The sequence below is a fragment of the Neodiprion virginianus genome, chromosome 3, assembly GCF_021901495.1.
Source record: "Neodiprion virginianus isolate iyNeoVirg1 chromosome 3, iyNeoVirg1.1, whole genome shotgun sequence".
Taxonomy (NCBI): Eukaryota; Metazoa; Arthropoda; class Insecta; order Hymenoptera; family Diprionidae; genus Neodiprion; species Neodiprion virginianus.
The window spans coordinates 7575870-7601198 of record NC_060879.1 but is presented as its reverse complement, the minus strand read 5'-3'; the positions used below and the strand labels follow the sequence as shown (position 1 = coordinate 7601198).

General features: G+C 35.6%; 2 protein-coding genes across 2 annotated transcripts; both read right to left on the bottom strand.

Annotated features, from left to right (window-relative positions):
- Positions 1–4434: 4434 nt before the first annotated feature.
- Positions 4435–12542, bottom strand: LOC124300146 (ras-related protein Rab-7a). Its single transcript, XM_046753847.1, has 5 exons — positions 12393–12542; positions 9962–10168; positions 7215–7433; positions 6588–6725; positions 4435–6360 (listed from the first exon to the last, which is right to left on the bottom strand). The coding sequence occupies exons 2-5, from the start codon at positions 10139–10141 to the stop codon at positions 6274–6276; spliced, it is 624 nt and encodes a 207-aa protein (XP_046609803.1). The 5' UTR covers positions 10142–10168; positions 12393–12542; the 3' UTR covers positions 4435–6273.
- A 1788-nt stretch (positions 12543–14330) lies between these two features.
- On the bottom strand, positions 14331–25223 carry LOC124300170 (rhythmically expressed gene 5 protein). The gene is made up of 4 exons (XM_046753895.1): positions 24861–25223; positions 21496–21667; positions 19797–19889; positions 14331–16496 (listed from the first exon to the last, which is right to left on the bottom strand). Exons 1-4 carry the CDS (start codon positions 24966–24968, stop codon positions 16060–16062), a joined length of 810 nt encoding a protein of 269 aa, XP_046609851.1. The 5' UTR covers positions 24969–25223; the 3' UTR covers positions 14331–16059.
- Positions 25224–25329: the final 106 nt, after the last annotated feature.

Below are 25329 nucleotides of genomic sequence, written 5' to 3'. Positions count from 1 at the left end.
TGAAATTTTGGTGTCCAATGTGGAGAAAAAAGTTACAACACGGTCAGGCACTCATTTTCTTTATATTGTTTCCAGGAACAAGCTTATTTAATGCAAAAAAAAAAAATACCAATCCAATGTGGGTACAGGTAAGTGGATGTAGAAAATGTCTAAGATTCAGAGGGAAATATTTATAAGTGTGAAATTTTGTTGTAAATTTTTGTTTCGTACGACACAGTGCAAAGAAATAATTTATACAAAATAAAACTTGAAATATTCGAATAATATTCAATATGAAATAAATGTTTAGAATAAGTTGTGTTGCTGATTTTTACTAAAACGTTATTATTTGATGACACGATTATTATGATAGTCGTTATCCGAACAATGTTATACCACGACTTGCATAGGAATCCTATAGTAGACTTGGGGGAAAATGTCCCTTCGAGATCTCAGGTATCATCCCTAAAAATATCCGCCGTGATGAAATTTCGTCAAAAACGAATATTGCTCTGCACATTGCAATTAACTAATTCACAAGTCAAAATGGGAAAAGAATAAATTTTTATCGAAGATTTAATTTCTAATTTCGATATTACAGTACCATGTGGTTCAGAGAAAAATTTCTAGCAAAATAATTCAGTATATTAGATTCTTCTCACAACCTCAAATGTAAGGGAATTATTGTAAAAAAATGATTGTAAATTTTTTTCTTATAACTTCTGATATAAATGCATTAATTCAATATATTATTTACATGAAAAGAAGAGTGCAATTTGCAGTAGTATGGCCGAAGCTTTTCTAATAATACAGTTTTGCTGGTAAAGAGTTTTTTGTTTTCTTTTTACTACGGCATACCCTTACGAAAATTTTGGAAAAAATGCGTGTTATCGACGAATCCATACGGAATGTAAAGATAATCGTTTCTTGATTTTGCTCGAAAGGTATCACATGGAAGCGTAAAAATTAACAAAGAAACAATTTTTTTTATCATGAATTTACTAAACTAAAAATCTGTCCTCCGTATCTGTAAAAGCACTTGACCTCCTCCATAAATTTTAGTTTTATTTTTTTCCTCAAAAACCAATTGAGATTGAGGTGTGATACTATCAGGATATTGATATTTTAATATTACCTACTTATCTACAAACCATCATTGAGATATTCGCAAAAGGCGATTTTACCTTGTTTATCTCCCTCCGGGCTTTGGGCCTCAATGAGTCGAGAACGCCATCTGGCGCCGCGTTTTAGAATGTCGAATATCCCATTGTCACTGCTGGGGTACACTTTTACCGATAGTATGTAACCTTGAAACCCGGATGATCCACGTTGAAGTATTTCCGCCGGTTGAAGCGCTGGCTGTCTTACCATCTGTCGAATACCAGCTCAATTGGAAGGTAGTGATTTTTATCATTTGGAAGTCTATTCAGATCATAATGCAACTCAAAGTGTAATCTGTAATCTCCATTGATATATAAATTTGTACTATATTGTTAAGTATAATTGTAATTGTTTTTAAAAATAAGCCAAGACTTTTCCAATGTTAATTCACTGTCACAGCATTTCATTCAGTGAAGCCTTATTTTTGGGATAATATCTGCGTAATTGTAATAAATATGATGATGATATGATCGATCGATGATGTTTCAGAATTACTTAAAAATTATTTGTGTCAATAGATGCTGCTAAATTATTTCAAATATTCTTGAAATAATTTAATCGCATCATTATGGCGTGCGACTATTTTTATGACAACATCGTCTTATCGTCGGTGCTTTTCAAAATTAGTAACGACGGTTTACATGCAACGTCATCCTACTGAAAATCATTTTGTGATTGATAAATCGCATAGCGTTTTTACCAAAATTCCGATGCATTTCGTCGTGCAATTTTACGTGTGAATACGATCTAATACATAACAAACCACATAATAAATCGTGAAGTATAGATTATAAAATAAAATACATAAAAAAATCATACGGCGAATCATACCATGAAATGTTTTTTCGTCGATATATAGAACGTTAAAAGAAACCCACTGCGAGTGGAAAGAACGCAACACGATGCTACGAATCCCAAAAAGTCAGACTTCAAGCTAGTATAGAAGCATTGGATTCAGCGATTTCAAGAATTGCCATAACGACGCTCTAAGCTCAGTCAGCCAGATTCAAAATACAATAGATTCTACGATCTTATTGAAACAATCCGCAGTGAATAAAAATAACCAAATGCAAGCAAAAAAAATCTCCGGTAATATTATTAGGGCCAATGACGTTGAATCAGTAAATTCGAACAACAAGCTGAGTTATAAACAATTTGAGAAAATGATTTGTACAGTTAGAACATTAAAAATTATTAAACTCTGGTGTTTTCGATCCGACTGTAATGTTTGTAGGCGTATTTTGTTTACCCTAAAGAAGGCCACGTATCACCGTTAAAAAATTTACAAACGTTTGTCACAAAATGTGACTAAGAATAGATTTCTGTGAGTAACCAGTAAGAGATTCGACAACAATTACATTTGTGCGTTGTGACTATACTATGATATAACATTTATTAGACATTTTTAGACAATCTTTGGAAATTTTCTCAAATAAGCAATTATTTGGGAATAATCCCAAAAATATTACAATCGGATCCAAAAGTCCAGAGTTCGAACGTTTTGAATGTCCTGTGATCACGAAACCTTTTCTCAAATTTTTCTGTGTATTTACATCTCGTGATGTTGAAATTCGCTCAGATTTACTTCTATTACAGATCAGGGATGTCGTTTCATTCCTGTTCATTACATAACATTAGCGCAAATAACTCAGCTGGAAATTCTTTTAACAATTTTGTTCTGGATTTTGAACTTCTTGTCCAGAGGCTGAGTCCCATTCATCGTTAATGTCGATGCGTTGAAACAGAGAGAAGAAATCATTGAATCAGGATTATTGTCGTGTTATTATCAACCAGGAAAAAAATTGGTAAAATGAGATTCGTCCGGTTTCAGACTGGCCAACAGATTTTGTTTTATCTGTCCGTCCTATTTCTTCATCAGCACCCAGCAAATGGCGTCTTGTGTCGTTGGGAAGTTGTCAGAAACCACGCAACTAGTTAGATCAATCCAAAGTACCGCGAACACCGTAATGAGCAGCTCAAGTTCAGCGACTAATACCATATACATAACCGTGATAAAATGCAATCAAAGTCCGGACATCGCCGTTCGCAAAGGAATGACCGGCGTTCAAATTGACGTCAGGAAATGTGTCGCCGCTCTTTAGAGTCGGATCTTGATGTTTGAAGTACTTGATATATCATTTGTTTGTATATACGAATTGTAAAATTCAGATTCTCTGCAGTATATTAAATTAAACTCTTAACTGTACTGTACTACGTATTGTATTTTTCACTCCCCAAAAAAAAAAAAAAAAAAATAAGACGTTACAAGTCATCACCAATTTGACAAGGTATAGACTGAGAGAAATTTTTATTTTCTATTTTCATTTTTTACCACAATCAAAAAATACAGTTCTAGGTACAAAGTGAAAATTAGTTTTTTAGCTGTTACCGGAAAGTCTAGTATCCGTTACTATTCTTTCTCATTAAGGTCACTGTTACTATATTTTCTTGGTCGAATAAAAAATGCCAAATTCTACAGTTGAATGGAATTAATCGAATGTAATTTTGACATTGTTGAGATGGATATGAAGTCTATCAAGAGGTGGAATCCTGAATAATTTTCGAAACACTGAAAAATTATACAATTATAATTAGGTACGTATAATTCTCCTGAATTCTGAATCTCGAAGATTTTTATTTTTGATTAACCACCCGTATTGATTCGCGTAGAAACCTCAAACTTTTTTTTTTGCCATGTATCGTGTGTGAAACATGATAAACGGAGACAAAATTTTTCGAAAAATATCGTGACACGCAGTATATACAACTAAATAAACCAACTTCTACTTATTATCGAACGAATACGTAAATACCTTAGTAAGCAAGGTCGCTGCTAGTAATAAGAATAGATACGAGTTATAACTCGTGATACACAACTCATTGTCGGTAGATTTTTTATTCTTTATCTCCTTCTGTCTCTTTTATAAAGCTCGCAAAATATGATTAGGAACTAAAATCTGAATTTCCACTTAAATGAAAATCTAATATACGAAACAAAGAGTTAACCACACAGCGAATCATAGGTAAGAGGAAAAATCATTGGTCTGGTTTTATTTATTTATTTTTTTTTTCTGTTAATTCGTTTTGATATTCATATAAATGTTTATAAAATAATACTTTATGATATAACTTAACCCAAAAAGAAACCATTCGTTTCACCATATGTATATTAATTTCCCTTACGTTGCGAAAGGACAAAATTCTTTTTCCTTTCTCCTCGCTGCTACAGTATTCTGCATTAATTTGTTACTTCATTACCGAGGATCAATGTCTAGGTGATGTGTAGGCAATAAATTGACGGATAAAAATGTTTTATAGAAAATAAGCTATGCACACAATGGCATTGTTAATTGTGTATAAATATTATTCACAATAATATACATTATTAAATTATATACGTATATTGATTTAATCGCGCAATCATACGAAGGCTGCGTTACTAATTTGCTTAATTATACAATTTTAATAATACATGCGATGAAATCGGATGTACAATTATACGATGATTAATTAAGCATGATTTTTCATTGTATATTTTTATCAGGTATTTACGTCAATTATGTTAGACGGTTAACCGATGAAATTGGTTGTTCCTTTTTTACTTACTTTATACTTTTTTTTTGTGAAATTCAAATGGTCGATTTTTTCGATTCATTTCATCGATCATTGAAATACCCAAAAGAATTGAAAACAACTACGTTTGCCGATCGATTCAATAAGGCATTGAAAATACGCAGAATAAACGAACGAGCTGTCAACTATACGTACTTTATTCATTTTATTACTATGTAAAACAATATTAAATGCGAGATCATGCTCAAGTTATTTATTGTTTAATAAATTCTTCGCCGAAGCGTAAATACCAATAATTAACAATTAGCTGATAATGTTCAAAAGAAAAATATTCTGCCTGTGTCGTTCTACTCGATTTTGGCTAACGATATTGCAATGTCAACATGTTATCGCTCTTTTCATACAACATTAGATACATAGAGAAGGAAAGAAAGAGAAAAATAGAGAAAGAGAGGGAGACATGACAGTAGATCCATAAACACTCACGGCTTTTATTCAAGAATATTTTGTTGATCTAATTTTTGTAACGATTCGGGACATCGTATGTCGTAAAAAATGACCAATTAGGTAATATGATCCCAAGTACCGATACAGAACAAAAATTTGAGCTTATAAAAATTCGCAGTGACGACGTCTGATGTCTACCACAACTGTTATTTTCCGAAGCCGGTTTTAGAAAACAAAGTCTCGAATTAAACACGGTGGGCAGTTGCGACGTTTCAATCATTTGCTCAGCTATAAATAAGTATGTAAATACAAATTAAACTAGATAAAAGTAATAATAATAATAATAACAATAATGTAATTTATGAATAGCGACACGCGTTGCAGTTTTTTTCTTTTTTAAGTATTTTTTCCAATTATTATCAACGCCTATAGAATATTCACTAAGTAGCATATCGTTACGTATGTGTATAAAAAAGAAAGAAAAAGAAAGCGAAATGATATTTTTAACAAATGTAATATAGTTTTCTAATTTATAAGACAGAATATCTCATGTTTTTAAGATCAAGTATATTACCATGCTTTTTAAACATTATAATATGTTATATCGTACAGATATTAGACTATCGCGATCAAGCAATGACCTAATAACTCTTTTACTATCAATAGTACTATTATTATTTTCTCCATTGTTATTACTATTGTTATTATAACTATTATTATTATTATTGTTGTTGTTGTTATTATTATTTTCTTGTTGTTGATGTTGTCGTTACTATTGTAGATATGTTGAAATTTTCTTTCAAACTGTAATGCTATACAATATTTTATTCTTCAATATAGATACCTATACATTTCACATATACAATAAAATAATTAATATAAATCAGAAATCGAGAGTTCTGAGCCTAGTATGTGTATATTTAATTAAATTTCCTTTTCTTCATCATTGGGTTCAGTTTAACTTCATTTTTTTAACAGTTTATCTTCAATATCGCATTTACATTTCACCAATTCCAAAAATTTCAGCTCGACTCTTTGTCTAGGTTACTCCTAGCGTCGCTCAGGACGCTGACCGGACGTTATACTTGCTCCAAAATTGAGTTACGTTTGTATCTAGCAGGCACACGAATCTCCTTTCCCATTGTTTTTTGTATCGTCGGTTAATCTTATTTGGGGTGGGAACTCGTTGTACAATTCCACCTTTGAAAAACGTGAAAACAACGAAATGAGAAATGAATCATGACGAGCATCGTTACAAATTATGAGTAATAAAAATTGACGTGTGAGTTCATTGGGCTATCTTGGCACTGATTTTAGAAATATCGAGAAGTACGAATCATTTGGAAATTGAATATTCAACAGTACATACTGAATAAGGAACAGGCGATAATAATGCTCATATCTTGTGGATGATTGTGCAATTTTACCTCGTTTTCTTGAGCTAGCGCATTTTTGGCTATCGTTTGAAAGGCTTGCTCGACGTTTATCGCCTCCTTAGCACTCGTCTCAAAGTATGGAATATTGTTCTTAGACTCACACCACTGTTGAGCTCGTTTTCCCGCCACCTGAAACAAGCAATACGTGAAATTTTAATCTCCTTAAATGTTGCTAAATAGCATAAACAGCATAACTATGCAGCCAATATCAAATCCAACAGTGATAAATGTGGATACTCTAAGAAACATTCGGTTAAATAAAGTTATAGACATTCTTTTTGGGAAAAACAAAAGACAAGCTCGACGCATCGTAAATCAATATCATACAAAAGCTTCAAGTTATTATGTGATAATATTAAGTCTAAAGAGTAAAAACAAAATAAATTTGAAGTCTTCAAATATACGTCACGATAGCATTCAGGATTTGTTTGCGATGGATCAAACTATAAAAGTATGTACCGACGAAAACTGTAAATCTAAAAACGAAATGGGAAATCGTGAAAAACAACTTTTATGATCATTTCACCGAAACGCTGTATGCATGATTGGTCTCGAGAGTCGAAAAGTAAATGGAAACAATAAAGTATGATAGGGTATGTAATTAAATATATGACTGACGGCCTTAGTCTCGAGGTCGACTTTGTTGCCCAGAACAACGAATGGAAAGTTGTCCGGATCTGTGGGCGACGCTTGAATGAGGAATTCGTCTCTCCATGAGTCTAGGGACTTGAAGGTGTTCGGCGCAGCAACGTCGAAAACCAAAACACAACAGTCGGCGCCTCTGTAAAAAGCTACACCCAAGGATTGAAACCTTTCCTGCCCAGCCGTGTCCCAGATCTGTGGAGAATAAAATTAAACTCGAATTAGCACAAGAAAGGTAATGAAAATCACGACATAAAACGATTATTTTTAAAGTACGTGAAAAACGGAAATTAAGAAATTTCTTCGAGTCTCGCATTACACGATAATTTCTCTTTGCAATCATGATCAAATACTACTACAGTTGAAAGTCACAAATCGAGTATTTAATCTGGGAGAAATAAAATACAGGCTGTGAGTAAGATCGCAAACGTTGCTGTTAATCAGAGTATGAACTGAGAGAAAACTGTTATTCAAATCAGTGTACTTAATAAACAGTCTTTATGCAATTAATAAGAGCAGACGAAAGAAAAAAAAGCAGAAGCCAATAGTTTTATTACTTTCTTTTCTCCCAGCTGACGGCTTACAAGCGTCGATAATCCGTCACATGTTGATAAGGATAAACAAAGTATGAGACATCAATGACAAACGATTCTCTATCTAATGTTTACTATCGCAACGAGTAAAACGAATTCTAGAAGTTGGCTAACACCGAAGGTGCAAAATTTGAAGATTCACTGATGAAAATAAGTTCTACACCTAGCTACAAATTTGATTTTACAATCAAGTACAGAAATTCTGACACATTCACAGTTTTGGCATTGAATTTTTTTGTAGATTATCGTACATTTTTGTCATAGATTATCGTCGTTTCTAACACATAATTATAGAACAGTTCACATTTACGCGAGAGTTTTTCCGATATCCAATGTCGAAATGGATACAATTTGTTCTAGAATATCGTAGAATTCTTGATTTAGAGAAATCGAGACAAGGTGAGTTCAAAAATACTTCACAGAATTCCATTTAGATCATACTTTAAAAGATGAAAAGATCAATCTTCCAATGTAGACCCAAATTCTGCCAAGTGTTTAACTTGTCTGCGATAAGTTTTCGTTGTGAAACAGACGCGACATCTAGCTGTGGTTTAAAAAAAGAATTGCATACTTTCTTGTACATATTTGTAATCTTATCAATCTAAATTTAATTCTAAAGTTGTCGATCGTAAATTTTTCGTAGAAATTCGTACTATTGTTACCTCCTCCGCATCTCAGATTCTTTTCGCACGCTCTTACAGCTACCTTATACCATGCATGCTTATCTTATCATCACCTCGTTGTCTCGGTTCCCGTACCACATCAGCAGAATGTTCCCTCTACTGCTAAACTGCAATTAACCAGTCCCTTTTATCCTTCCTCCCATATATCTACTCTCAAGTCAGCTTTCATTTGGCCAACATCTTAATTAACATTTCTTCCTATTTTCCTCCACATCTTCTCGCTGTACTCTCCATATCATTTACATTAATTCATCTATATAATTAATTATTCAACTCCTCAATACAAATTTCCCTTATTCTTTGTACGTCCACATAGTCGACGAGTTACGAACACAAAATAGAGCCGTAATAACGTCATGGCTGGGTATGGATGCAGTCGTCGATAGTCGCCGGTAGTGTTCACAATCATTCACCTCGTAACACTTTTTTATGAGAATTCATGGAGTTCATAAAAAGTTGTGCTTTTCAACGAAATTCTAAGAATACTACGAGCAAAACAACTTATGTTATCTGGGTCCGAAATTGTAATTATCTGTTATACAAAAATACAGGTTTTAAAAATTTTTCATAGAAATTTGTAATTCTCTATGTAAAATACTACGATTTTCGACGGTTTTCCACAATTTTCCACACTTTCTGACGATTTTCTACGATTTTCGAACATGTCCTACAATTTTCAATGAACTGGACTTTATCGTAGTTTGGCATAGAAATTATTTTTACCACAGAAGGCTTATTCTACTCTCGCTACAACGAAGTTGAAGTTGGTAACTTTGAAACAAGTAGATATTGAAACAGAAGATCATTGTTTTGCAGTTTTGGAATGAACATTGAAATCGGATTGCCAAAACATAAGTGTACTCTGATTTATGAAAGTCACGAAACAACAGGATGTCCTAAAAATGCATCGTTACATCAACGTTGCAAACTTCCATTTCATTTGCTGCGATATCTATAAATTTAGATTTTAGCTTGTCTTCTGTTTCATTACTCGTAAATGATTGAAACAAAGTATTTTCAATCTCATACGTGCTATTCTGAGCTCATATTTTTCATGTTGATTAGGGTTTTTCTGCCTTAATATTATTGCTAATTGTCGAAGCTTCCGACAATACAGACAAGTGTTTCAAAATTTTGAAGGAAAATGCCTGTTTTGTACTTTTAATGACTCCAGTTTTCACAGAAAACCTCTATAATGAAATATTCTCCTTGTTAATTAAATCTAACTGATGGAAAAAAATCAATCGACCAAATGAAAGATTGAGTGGGCAATGTATTCCCTTTTTTGTTCAGAGAAATATATTATCAGATACGAATTTTCCTAGTAACAAACGGGTCTGTATATTTTCTCTTTTTCATTTTGCTCGTCCCTGTGTATCCAAATATTCTTTCACCGATCTTTCTTCTTCGTAAATTTAATAAAGTAAATAATATAGACAAGGGTTACCTGCATAGTGACTATCCTGCCATCGACCATAACTTCCTTGGTGAGAAAGTCAGCGCCAATCGTAGCCTTGTACTGGTTACTGAACTTTTTATTAACATACTGATTCATTAACGAGGTCTTTCCTACTCCGGAATCACCGAGGATGATCACTTTCAGAAGCGTTTTCTTGCGCGACGCCATTTCTCTCTACTACAGTAGTGAGATTAACTGAAATTTAAAAAAACAACTGTTACAGCTAACAAATTAATAGAAAATTAGATAGTTGCGATTTAATTCAACGCGTAACTGCAGTTAATTAAATAGAAAACTTTAGCGATATTGTCCTGAAAGCTGTCGAGCGCCGCTGTTCCCACTGTTATTTTCTGTTACAAAAAATAGTTTTTCTGGAGCAACGAAGAACATTAGACTAGAAAATTGTGTTCTGTTAATGCTTAATTTGAAGACTCGGAAGGAAACTAATCAGGCTATGCCTGAGGTATAATTTTTTTTACCACCTGTGCTTGTTACGTGAGGATTCGTTTGATTTTCTAATTCGGTGAAATTAGAAAATGCGATTTATTGTACAGTAACCGGTTCAAAAAAACCCAATTTTTCATAAAGATGGTAATTCCGCAAAGAAGATTCAGCATTTCAAACGAAATGTTCGACTCAGGTATGAAGTTTGTAATATCGACTGTATTTGCTTTGTCTGTTTATAAATATGCGAGACAATAGTGGATATTCACTGTTCTAAGTCGTTACAGTTTGAAAGAGCTCTAGATTGGGATATAATTAGTCTGTGTGATGAAAATTTCATTCGAAAAAGTCTCGAGTTCTTTTTCACAGTTACATCATAGGTTACAGATCGAAGAATGTTTGACTACCTCGAGCTTTCTTCCTCCATTTGCTTTTCTTTTTATTCGACTTTCTAGGTCAGCGAATAGCAAAAATGAAAGAAAAAGCTGAAAGTGATAATGCCGTGATTAGAATGATACTTCAGAGTGAAATTTGTGCTATATTATTTATATACGATGGTTTTCTTTTTTAATCTTTGAACCGTGACGCGATTGCCTGACTTATCGTGACATGAGGGCTTCCCTAACCTCAGCTTGTCAGCTGTTGAATAAGGCATGATTATATTCATTATTCGTCAACTCGATCCGCTGTAATAGACCTCGATTTTAAAATTGGACAAAGCATAATAATCAAAGCAAGCAAGAGAAAAGATTCAGCTGTAGAATGACTTAAACAATGAATCAAATCATTAAATTTTAGAATCGGTTATTGAATTAACTAACAATAAATAAAGAATCGGGTGAAAAATAGGTGATTCGGGCTGAATTCGGAGTGGACAGCAATGCCAGGTGGAGTAAATATTATGAAAAATGGATACCATTTGAATGATCGACACAGTTGTCTGTATGTGTGTCATGAGAAACCTGATAAGAGGCAGACTTTGATAGTTCAAATACAGACAAACAACATGCCTCATATTGTATTACTTCCTATTCCATGATAACTCACACGCCTGGCATTAATCTCTAATGATGCGGATAGCCCGTGAAAGGCTGAAACTTGAAAGATACATAAAAAAGCTGCTTCCGACAAAACGACATCGGATAAAGGACATTTTTAGATGTTTCATATGTAAAAGGATACCAAAGAATGCGATGATTCAACTATTGGGATGATCCGGAGAAAGTAAATCGAATAACACGTTCAATTAAATAAACAGTGGAAAGTGGTTTAAATTTTTTTTTAATGAATCGACAATGCCTCAGATAAGAAAAACTAAATGATTAAAAAATAACGTACTTATGCTTGGGCGAGTTAAAACTACGTGTAGAAGAATCGAAAGTGTGTTGATATTTTTGAAAAAAAAAAAAAAAAAAATAGAATGACAAAGTGATTTTTTTTCTCCGATAGTTTCTTCTTTGTTTGTTTCTCTCCTTGTACTCAGGGACGAGTGCTAACACGTCCTTTAGTAGCAAAACGATTCTCCCCCACAACGACGAATATTCAATCGAGTGTGCACGCATACGAAATTCGTATGTGCGTGAGGAGAAACGCTTTGTGATATGTATTTCGTGAGACACGCAAGTAGGTATGAGTAATGCAGATAGGCAGGTACATGGTAGGTTTGATAAGATTTTTGAGGTATTGTTGTCTCGCAGGGATTTGGGGCCAGGTAAACGCGTATCGGATAAATGGTTAGACTGACGAATAGCGACGTTAGATCGAAGCCGTGAAAGTTGAGGCGTAATAGCAATCAAAGCTGATGCTATCCAACCAATAATAGTGGTGATAGACCTGTCAATGCGTAGTAGGACGTCGCGACGTCAATTGTACGCGGTAAATGCGACGAATTGTTGCTTATTTCGGGTTGATGACGGGGAGTTGGATGCTGGATGGGTTAAACGTGGTCGAGTGTCATTGCCTGAGGGACGGTTACCTTTTACTTGAATTAAAAACAGCGATATTCCGTCTGCTTCGACACTTCACAAACTAAGAAAATGGCGTACTGTGAATCACGAGCGGACTGGACTATGAGAGAATGACAACGGCGCTCGTTATCTGTTTCGATAGCTTGCGATTAATCGAACCACGATCTCTACGCCTCGATCACTCCGTCCATAGACTTTGCGCGTTCCTTGGACGGCGATGAGGCTGTCAATACAAAGACAACCCTGTTCTGTCGGAGATTCTGTCTCTGTTTAACCAGGCGAGTGGCGGGGATAGCGGTAACTCATCGGCGCGAGAAGATATCTTTGTTACCTCCAGTCGATGAAGACAAAGTATGACGAGAATTTCATGCAGACACGCAATAAGCGTATAGAGATATTACATACGATTTACTAGGCAAGGTATAGGGATAAGCATAAACCGAAAGATCGGATGGAAAGAAAAAGAAAATCGAGTGATCGCTCTATCCTTGTTTGGATACGCATTTATGCATGCATCAGAATCATAGCTCTGCTTTATCTCTGCACAGTAACACACTGCGCATGCTTGGTAGAAAATGATAGATGAGTCGCTGAATTTTCTTTCTCTTTTTCTCGGTTGGACAATCGCATGGTTCACTTGCCTACTTTATTTATAATATCTCTGTAGATGCTACGCGAATGGCTGTGGGTGAATGTGATGCCTGCAGGCAAAGGTAATTGAACATACTTTCCTGACATTGGTATGAATTTTAGTTTCCTAACCGCCATGCCAGATGTCGCTTTTGATGCTTTACTCAGCTAACTATAAGTTTCCTTAAAATGAGTTCGTAACATCTTACTAGGAAATCATGTCGCGCGCTGCTAACAGCATGGTCTTGAAACGAATTTACAAAACAAACAAATGACTAAAGTTACAGAACGAATAACCACGTTGTTTTTTAAAAATTCTTTCTCATTTTTCACATTTATTAAATTAATATATTGCATATATGTTGCGCACATCTCACTGATATGGGTCTTGAATATATAAACACATATTATATATATATTTGAGTAAATTTTAGAAACATACCCTGAGGAATAAATTCAAATTCTATCGTCATCGTTTCATGTATGCATCATGCATTGAAAGAGGCCCGCCATCTTTCACTTTTTTCTTTTTTTACTAATTCAATTTTTTTTCTGGATTTTATCAATGTATGAGTTATTTTGTTTTTTATTCATACCTAATTATCATTTGTAATTGGATAAATTTAGAGTCAGTCTGACCCAAGTGTGGCAGCAGTATTTTTCCAGAGAAATGTCTAGACTAAGTTTCAATCATGGTTTTATTATGAATCAACAAACATGACGTACTTGGTAACGGTATGTGATTGGAATCTTTTTGAACACTCAATGTGATTTTTGGGGGAATATTCTTATTTCAGCACACGGAAGTAAGTACATAAATTTCTAAACCGGAAATATGTAATTACTACTATATCTTTAGTTTTTCACCTGAAACGAATCGTCTACGAATTGATTTTGAGCCTTGACGGGATATTGGATAAGGAAAAAGTGGAACTGGAATCATTTGGATTTGATATTCGCAAGATTTTGGGAAATATTTTAACTGTATTAAAATGACACACAAGTGAGACAATTATTTTGAAGCATGTTTCATTTTAATTGTGTTCAAAAACTTGTACATCTCGTAGAAAACACGTACATAAAATAAATCGAGTTTATCTTCTACCGTATATAGTTTGATAGATACAGATACATATATATGTACAGTGAGAATAATTACGTCTAATAATACGAATGGGTAACATCACAAATTAAACGTGTACCGAATAATAATTATAAATTTTTTTGCCCGCGAACAATTCGTTCACGTTGCAATTATTATATTTTGAAACCAAACGTAAATAAAAAATGTTATTTTCTTACTTAAAAGATTTTTCTTTTTAATGATTTGGATCAGTATTATCAATATGACATACAATTTTGTGACTTTTAACTCACAATTTACTCCTTATAAATGTAATTTTGTAACTTGTAATTTTTAGCTTTTTAGTTTTCATTTATCACAAATCCTACATGTTACACATTTATTCCATATAGGTATGTTTAGTGTTGATTTAACTAAAATAGAAATAAGAAAGACGAATAAAACACTTCGTTAATCAAGGATATATAGTTGTTAGAATTTTGATTAATGAATCGAGCCTCAACGCATTATATCACACATTACAACCGCGAACCAATGAAAAGTTGAAGGAAATATTAGAAAAAAAAATACATCGAAAATGAAGATGAACGGTGGTAGCAAAAATTAGGCTATTTACAATATAATATTTACAACGAATTACTATGCCCATGTAATTACGGGCATTTAAGTGACTTTTGTTCATTCAAGCCATGAGAACTCCTTGTATCGTCGACACGATCCTTTTCTCATTTTCTCACTCGCTTTCTCTTTTTGTCTTAAAGCAATATCTCGTTGGACTTTTATTCGTGTATAAAAATCAAGAGTGCCAGGAACTGCCTCTTTTCTGAATACGACGGATGTATACGATGGAATTCTCAGGCGGCTGTATTAATATCGAACAGTCCTCAAAATCGTATATGTAACGTAAAATCGAAATATCAAAAATGTTAATAGATATACAAGTATGTATAACAGTTGTTAAAAGTTGAATAAATAGGAATGCATAAAATTAACTTAGCGAATCTTAGCCCTAACTTAATATCTACAAATTTTATTAAATTAATGTTTCGTCATGGTCAGCCTGATGTTTGTTTCTAAACATCTATAGAAATCATCCTACCATTGTACAACTCACTGATCCTGAAACGACATTTGACGTAAAAATTTTACTCTTCCTCGTAATCACTTCGACGCAACTTTATCAACTTCAAAAAACCACAAAACTACGGTTTCGCGTCAACATTATTTCTCCGGACATTGTGCAGCCAACCAATCGTCAGTGCGCATATTTTGTATTATATACCGAGATCGGGCGGTGCAACTTATCAGGCCGAATGATCGACTGCGCATGCGCGAAATAATCGAGCTTAATTTGTCGGCAAGATTGTACCGTGGCAATATTTTCGCATGCAAATCATAGGAGCCAACTTACTCGAAACGGAACACGAAATATTAAACTCTCTGAAATTATGTTGCTGTGATGACTCGTAACAGTTATCAGTCAGTCAACATTAAAATGTCTCCAACCCTTTCCGAATCACAACATCAACTATTTAAGATCTGTTTGATTCAAAACAGATCGTATCGCCTGCGTAATCTTCATAAGTCCAAGTCGCGTTTGACAGTTGATGTTTGGGGTGGACAGCCTGTACGAAAATCCGACGAAGCTCGAGCATGCGCAGTGAACGCTCGATCTGTTAAGTTTGACGATTTTCTCTCGGTAAATTTACATACCTACACAAATACATACACATATATATATATATATATATATATATATGTCGTATATGAAAGTTAAACTACATACGATTTTTATCCAACAGATCAGAATGAGGTGTTTGTTCTTTTCTTTTTGGCTAAGCAATCGTTAATCACTATCACTAAAGAATATCGTCAAAAATAATCGACGTTTGTCAAATTCAATTTAAAAAAAAAAAAGACATGAAAAAATAACGGGAATAACAAGAAAACTACTCGGATTTCTAATAATATCTAACGGACCGCTCGTAGCTGTCGAAGATGTCTTTTTCTCCGCGAACTCTGTCGTCGAAAAGTGGATTTTTCTGCTGATTTCCGGATCGTCTGGTAGTGAGGATCACGCTTGGCTTCTGCTGCCCTACGGAGAATATCGGCCGTTTAGCGGGTTTCCCCGACGAGGTAAGCGACTTCCCGAAGAAAAAGGACCTCGACTCGATTTCCGCGATGGACGGCAACTTCGCGTACTTCAGATCGTCGACGTCCTCGTCGCGGGGCAACGGAAGTTCCGAATCGCCGGGAACGGGACGGCCGTCAGGAAGCACTCGGATCACCATTGGGCCCATCAGGTAAGGCCCGGTGTGACCAGCCGGACGAACGTAGTCACCGGAAGGCGCCGAAGACTCTTCAGCAAGGCCGTTATTATCGCTGCCAAAGTTGTCGCCTGTAACAAAACGAAGAATCGGAGATTATAATACGGAGATGAGAGACGTTTTATACCGCTAATTCTAGGCGTCAGTGTTGCCAACTCAGATTCTCCTTATCCCACTAGTGAGTTTCATCCGTAGTGCTAAGAGTTACTATTCTTTGTAGATTTCTTTATAAAGTATCACGATGTCGAAAACATTGATTATTCGATTTTTTTTTGTTTTCGTAATAAATTCGTTATTAATAGTCCATGCTTCCAGCAATGATCGAAACGTAATTGATTATAAAAATTGACCAAATCAATTTCACATCCGCAGACATTTTCTCTACAAACAGCGAACTATCTCAAAATCAGCAGATTTCTCGCTAACCCTTAAACAGATGAATCTCTTGCCCAGAAAGTAACAACTTTTTAAAGCCACCAAGTTGGCAACACTGCAATTTCGCTTCCTCATTGCTGCAGCGGAAGCTTTAATTTATTCAATTCCGTAATTTTATCAAATTTATCATGTTAAAGTACGTTTCATTTCAATTTACGCAGAAGGCGTGGGATCGGAGTTCAAGATTCTTGCAAATTCCTGTACTCGATCGAGTATATCTGTACGCGTCTGTACATTTCAATATATGTGCCAAGGGAAGAAGAGGGGACTACCTTGCGATATGATAATTTATTTGCTGTTAAAGGCCGTCGATATCAACGGGAAAACCTTCTTACTTCCGACAGGCGGTTTGAGCTTGAATTTAAATACAATACCGACGAGGCTGTGTTGCCCGAGTCTTTGCGTTCTTGACGCATGACGATCCGAGAATACCGGAATTAGATACTAATGTACGCGTCTGCAGTATATAATCTGTGATCGAGGCCGAAATTACTTCAATTCTCAATAATCAAAACGGAAGTTTTATGGATTTTACTTTTTTTCTTTTACATTTTGCCGTTTGGATTCTGTTCAGATTTCAATAAAAGTTGAAGATTAATTGGTTTTTGAAGTTACAGTTTTGGGACGCATTTTGTTTGAAAAATTATCACGCGGCAAATTTAAAATTGTCTGAAACTTGGTAAGCTATACCAAAGCAAAGAATATTAATACTTTGGAAACTCAACTGTTTCGAAATCATTTTAAATTTGTAATACGGTATGGATTTTTTTTCTTCAATATTTAATTAGGTCAACGCTAATAACTTGAACATCATGCCTGAAAAGTACGACAATAAAAATTGACACGATCAAATACGCGTGACTGCGAACACAAATTTTTGTGCAATATCGCAGAAATTGCAATTCGGCATTACAAGCACCGGGGTTGAACAACTTAAGTACATGGAAGGTAGAAACGTTGCATGCAAGTATGAGGTATAGCTGGTAATTGTGTTCAATGTTAACGAGCAGGACGTGATTAAAGTGCGTGTATATAATACTGCGGAGATGTCATCGTCTCCTCGACAATTTACAAGGTGGTATAAGGTAGGCGACTTATACAAATGGAAATGCCTACAGGTAGTCAGTCATACGACGCGCGTGAAGAACACTGCAACAGAAACAGCAACAGCAACTAGGCCAAGGACCACGAGGATGATTTTTTTTATTTTGATTCTTTAAATAGTATCTTATACGTCGAAGTCTTGTCATTGAAACGCGATACGCGAGAGAAAAGAAGTGGGGGAAAAATAAAGATGGAGGAGAAGCAAAAAAATCAGAGAGGAAAAAATTCGAGAAAACAAAATGAGAAATGCACTCAAAGATGAGTGCTTGAATTCTTTTCTCATCTGCATATTACGAACCAGGAATATAATTGTTTCGATGCGATATTTACCGCTGCGGAGATTTCTCAATATCAATGGTGAGATTTTTTTTTTTTTTTTACGTAATGTAAATTTCATGTATCCTCTCATTCTCATATTATAAACTTGTCTCGGATTCTACGCGTCGTATGAACACCGTTTTGATATGGACGTAAAAATGTTCCGTCAGTGATTGGGAAATGTTTTACTGGCGAAATCATCGGGAATAGAGACTGAAAAATATCTACGGTAATTAAATGAGATGTTGTGTGAGAATACATGTGAAATTTTTTTTTAGTATATTTTCCTCTCAAACTTTCTATTTATCAAGCAAATAACTTCTCAGCGTCTTGAGAACCTTTTTCTGCTCATCGTATCTACGTAACTAGAAATTATCACGATATATCATCGGGTTTGTTATGTAGTCAAAATTGCATCCCATTAATTTTTTTCGCGTCTGTATAGGTAATAATTAGTATGCGAATAAGAAAGTTCACAAGAAATTGACGAGAAATGTTTTTTGTGAAAAAGATTCTCGAATTGTTAAAACCGTTCCAAAATTGTGTGCAATTCCATTGAAAAAGAAATCCAGACAAATTGGTGGAATCTTGAAAGTAACTTTGACAAAAAAATTTACACGCCGCGGAGTGTTAACATAAAAACAAAAATGTCGAAGAAACATTTCACAGACCGAGAAGGTTTTTACGTCAAGAGACAAAAGTCTGCGAGCAATAAAAGTAGAAATCTCACAAATCTGAGAAAGTATAATACTTATAATACGTGGTTAAACGATAATTTGTCAGCGAAGATAAGTGCTCTAAACGATGCGGTCTCAAGATCATCGTTTAAGATTGCCTTTGTAGAATGGCGTGTTCATAGTATTAACCTGTACAATCACAGCGATAGAAATCACGGGGAAAATGTGAAAGCGATAGAAATCACTCTGTGGTATTAAGACGAGGAGAAGAAAGGAAAAAAAAAAGAAAGATACGAAGATGAAATAACGCTGAGCTAACGTTCTTTGAACATATTTCAAAATCTCGTAGTTACAGGTGCATATATACTGAATTCCTGTACGATCACTGTCAAAAAAGTATAAAAAGATTTACTGTTTATGTTCTCAAAAGCGTGACGAATTATTATAATTAATATATCTTGTTTATAAAAAAATCCATCTCCTTATTACTTTCGTAATTATTCTTTCGTGCGCGTCGTTTTTTTATTTTTTTATCCTTTTTAAAGTATACTGCGAAAGCAAGACACATTTTCTCGCCATTGACGATTCAACATCGAAGCACTCTCTTATCACATCGTAAAATTCGCCTCTCAGTTCAATCGAAATTTTTACAAGATTTTCAGCCGCCAACTTTGGCTTTTGTTTAACTTGCAATGTTGGCAGATGAAGAGAAATCTGAACAATTTCTAAACTCTACATTCAGGATCGAATGCTCAGTGGATCGTTTGCGTTTAGATGTATGAATGCGTGTATTTTCTTTTTAGATTAATTATTTATGAGAGTAAGAATTCAACTCACCGAAACGATCAGACTCAGAAGAGTAGTACAAGGAATCTCCCTCACGTTCGAATGTAGATTCGAAATCGTCGTTGGTCAACAACGCGTGCCAAACTGTAAAGCAAAAAGGAAGATTGATATGCTGCACAACCTATAAACTAAGTACTAAGTCGCAAATAATTGCGAAGCTAATAATACTCTTTGAGTATCATAAGTTAGCTACGCGTCTATAACATCCTTGTTTGTCCTAGATAGACGCTTCAACTATTTTACGGCAGCGATTTTTTAATCACTCGCGAAATGGTCGAGTAAACATTTAAGAAAATGGTAAACGGTTGACTGCAGAGAAGCCAAAGAAAAAATATTCATAGTTACTCTAAGTAAGAAGCGCTAAATATTCCCAATTAAGAGTTACTCCGGTTAAAATTATACGCAATGAAAAACTCGAAAAACACTTCCGTAGGCACAGCGATTATCAGGCAATAAAAAATTGCCTATGGAAATTTTCGGTATCGGCTGAAACGGATTCTTTCCTGTTCTTTTTCAGTTCAATGCGAAATGTATATTTTCAAACTCGACACTGTCTCACCGGATAAATTTTTTTTGCGTCTCTTTATCACTTCTTCACGTTATATACGTCTCGTTGCATAACCAGTTCCGAACGCATCGATATAAATAGAACGATGCATTCTGACTACCGGAACGCGTGGAACAACTCTTCATTATACATAGTAGCTATGCAAAATTTATAACATTGGTAGCATGCGGCGCTACAGCTTGCATTGATAACTTGTGTGATAGCAAAAGTTCATCTTTGCTACAAAAATTTTCAATACATACGTAGATATGTATAGTCTATGAATCAGAGATAATGAAAACGTCGTTTCATGTTCTTCTATAATTTCTATTTATTCACACGTTGCTAGTACATGTACGAACTTGTCTATTTTTTAAAGAAAAATAATCGGTTCGAAACAACAGAACATTTCACAGCTGTATGTGTACGGTTACCGAACAACTTGAAGAATGCCACATAGTCAGTTTGTACCGACGGAGTAAAATGCCACTTATACGAAAGCTTATGCACATTTGAACCGAGAATGTCGCACCTAGCGTAAATTTCGCTTGTAAAACTGCAGACAAATATCGAAAGAAAATTTTGTTTTATGCGACAAAAGCCCCGGAAATGTATTTCAGTAAATGAATCACCGATAATTACAGAGATGTATTTACTGGCGTTATGCTCGCATGGTAACGGGAAAATTTCTGCATATTTTTGTTTAGCATTGCATGTGGAATTGCACGAACTACGGGTTTTTCACATCAGCGATGCGCAGACTCTGTTAACAGTGAAAATAAGCGACATTTTACTCGGTCGGTAAGGACTGACTACATAACCTCCTCTTAACATCGAATCACGATACGTTTGACTTGGTACGTATGTAGCAGAACGCCGCGAAGCGCATTTCCTGACTATTCACTATCACATCCGCCGTGACCAATTTGAGCGTACGTCACTCATTGTCCGCGCAATTGTCTAACCTTTTTAGTAGCACGGAAATAGGTTATACATTCGTTGTTATTGTCATCGTTGAAATAATATATTTGTCCCCGATGATGAATGACGGCGAAACTAAAGCGACGCGGAAAAGGTAACAATTGAGCGAATATGTAAAGAGAAAAAAAAATAAGAACCAACGAATAAATCGAAAATGCTTACTCATTTCCGTGGCACCACGCTGGTAGGGGTCCATTGTGTTGAGATAATCCTCGTCCATGTTTGCGAGGTTTCTGAGGCCCGAGACTAGCAGATTTTTGTTGCAATCAGGCTTCGATGAATCCGCGCAATATTTTGCCACCTGTTTGCTGAACACTTTGTACAAGTGACTCATCTGAAACAATAGGAAAAGAAATTGTTACGCAAGCCCGATCATTGTGCTATGATAAAGTATAAATTGCACACCTATTATTTTCTTGTTTTGTTCTTTTTACAACCGAAGGTAGATAATATAATATTCTTGTTTCAACGTCGAGACTTTGGTATATATATATATACAAATGTGTGTTATAAATAGCCATATGTACATTTAAGATCACCGACTGATGGATTGTACCCGATTTTTCAACTCCATTTATCGTATTTAAATCGTTTCGTAAGCTTCATAGAAAAAAGTAAAATACAACAATAATAACAATGATGTTAGATACTATTGCGCAACGTGACGTGACGTGAAGAATTTTTCGTGTTCTAGATTTAACGCATACACAATATTATACTAATGACAGCGTGAAATTAATTATGTCTGGTCTACTTTCGAATCCAGCAACCGATTGCGGTAAATCAATTTTTTTCACAGATCACAATCGGCTTGTTAATTTTTCAATATGCAAAGAGATACCTATATGCACGGATGGTTTCAATTACGGGCAGTTTAAATTTTTAACGAGTTGATTGGTGCTTCGGCAAATCATCAAAGTAGTAAAAATGTAGTTTTTTTTTTTAACGAGTGAAGAGACAAAGAGAATAAGTTAGAGAATGAAACAGAATGAATACCGATGCAGCGGGCTTTTTGTTATTTACTTTTTGTTTTACTGGAGAAAGTCTGTGTTGAAATTTGTATAGGAAGAGGTCCGCATTCGGAGATATAATTGAAATTCGACTCACACAGCTGGTGAAACTAGGGAATGTGTAACACTGCAGAACCGTTACATATGCACGACGCGCATTTTGTATAAGGGCGTTGGCAATACTTTTCACAATGAATTAATACGTGATTGAAATTCAAATTGTTTTCAGAGACTTTGCATTGGTTGGTTTGTTACACGCAATAATTTTACCCCGAGAGAGTTTGCCGCATCAAGAATATCGCGGGGTTCATTGTTCAGTTGAACGATTCTACGGGGATTGACATAATTTGTAAATTCGAGAAACCGATAGCGAGGGATTCTCATCGTTTATACAGCACGGAACATGATAAACCCCAATGGATACAGATTGATATCTGCTGAAGCTAAATCGCTAACGGTTGAATTGTTTTTCTCTGGCTGCAGCTTTCACTATAATGCAATTTCGCAATTTATTTTGCAAGTGGATTTTTTAATAACACACTAGCGAGTGGAGTGCATTTTACAAGGTTAAATTTAAGCCTGCAATCGCTGTATATATGATCTCACCGTTTAACGCAATAGTCGAAAATTTAAGAACCGAATGTTCGGACATGAAATGGGCTATAAAATATTTCGTGTGTGGGCATCGACGCCCATTAAATTTCGATTATTATCAAATTAATTGTTTTGCCCGAAAATGGATGTCGACCAACGCATCGAAACGTGTGCTCGAATAACAATTAGCGATATTCGACTGCAGCCAAATAAAGTAGTGTTACGTTCTGTGTAAGTGGATATACATCAAAATGCCAATGAGGCGAAATCATATGCACATACAAATTATTTACGGTCTCAAATTTGACTAACGCATGAATATTCGCACCTCATGCAAGTGGGCTTCGAAGTTATGGCAGCGTCGTTCGTTATGCTGGCCGGAAAATATTCGCGGTATGTGTGTACGTGTTAAGTTACATAATAAAATCGGCGTCCACGTTACAACGCCAGCATATTACATTACTGCTTTACACCGGGACTTACACTCCATTGTACGAACTGGTTCGAAACTACTTGTTGTGAAAAGGGAGATATATATTTAGATAGAGGGAGAGGGAGAAAAAAAAGTCCCGATTTAATTTGCACTTGGAATTCGGTATATTGTGGTTTATTGAATAAAACAGTCGTTCCGCCGATCGTTTATTATTATATGTACATGCATACATCGAAATACGTTCAATTATCAATTCAGAATCGACATGTACGTACATTCGTATGTAATAAAAACTCTGTTGACCGGTCGACCAGACCTGACGTAACACTTAATTGCGATGGGTTTTTGCCATTTTAAGTTTTATCCAAACGGATACAAGTCCTACTTATTTCAGTAGTTTATTCCTCATCGATATAGTCTTATTATTGTAATTATTTTCTATCGGGCTGCCGAATTTGGATGTAAATGACGATTGGACGACTGGTTTGTGACATCAAAGGTAACAGAATTGTATCGAAAATACAGAAAAATTATGTCAGAATCAAAATCGCGCACACCTACGTAAATAGTTAGTCTTGTCGTACTTGAAGTTAAATTTATTCAAGTTTACAGAATCAACGCAATTGATTTTAGGTTTAAATTTCCCGCCCTTTCCCTGACATTTATCGTTCTACTTCTGGAACATATCTTCTTCGCGTGGCAATGGGCCACATCAATCCGAATTCAAATACTTTTATTGACCCAGATTCGTCCGCGTCCATGTAATGGAAAAATCGTTGTGAATAGCGAAGGTATTCAAGGATTCGTCGTGTTAATTAAGCTGACAGTAAAATACGTGGACCGGGATTCCCGAACGAACTTGCCACGAGTAAATTTCTCATTTTTCACTCTCCGCCGAGAAGCGTCGACGAATTCTCCCAATCAGCTTTCATTTGTGTTCTACTTTTTCCCGCCGTAAATCAATACGCCGACGAGTACGTGCGAGTGTGCCAGACAAGAATTACTCGGTACGATAAATGTAGCGGTGTGTTCATGAACTTGTACTTGGAAGGAACTGCTCGGTGGTTCCCAACGTGATTGCGTGCGATAAGACGCTGCGCTGTTACTGCACGCGACTAGAAGGGCAGTGACCGAATTGGTGCAGCGCCATAGAATACGAACATACAAGACGCTCTACAGCCGTTGGTGGTATATTTAAGACAAGAGGTTACTCGTCCGTCTTGCCGAAATAAAATCCCGCAGGCATTCGTATCAAAACGAATAATATTTGTCAACGAATAATAGGTTTCTACATTTCTTCACATTACGCGTCTCGTTACCAACTGACGCCAGCTGACGTCGTTCGTAAAACCTTGGTTATGTAGAGACGACGTCTGACGGACATATGCGTCTAGCTTGTCCATCGGACCTTAGCCTAACTATTTTGCATTCAGGCTACAAACGCGCCCGACTTTTACCCCCGGAGTGTGAAACGTGATTAAAAAACTTACTTTTTCTTCCTTCGACAGGAATTCCCACATTGGAATAGCGGAGCCTTCGCTGTAGGCGACAGCAAGACACAGAACAACCGCTGCCGAGATAATCGAACACCGAATCATCTTCACTGTTTATAGTTAATGCCCGAAGTTTGTTCGGTGACGGTTGGGCTTTGGCAGCCGGAGTCACTGATTTGTATAATCACGGTTTAGAATCGCCGCGTCGTTCTTGTTTCCTGTCCTCTTTCGCTTTTGTTTGTTGTTGTTGTTTTGTTTTTTGTTACCAATTCTATTCTGTGAACGATAGTTTTCGTCAATTGTCACGCGACGACGGTGAGCTTGAAACGCCTTCGTTGTATAACGTCCGTGCGAAGCGCTCGTATGGAACTGTCTATCCTCAGGTAAACGTCGGTTCGTTATATGCCGAGCTTCCTCGAGCCGGCCTCCCCTCCTCGAAATACCCGCCGACCCCGTCCCCTCCACC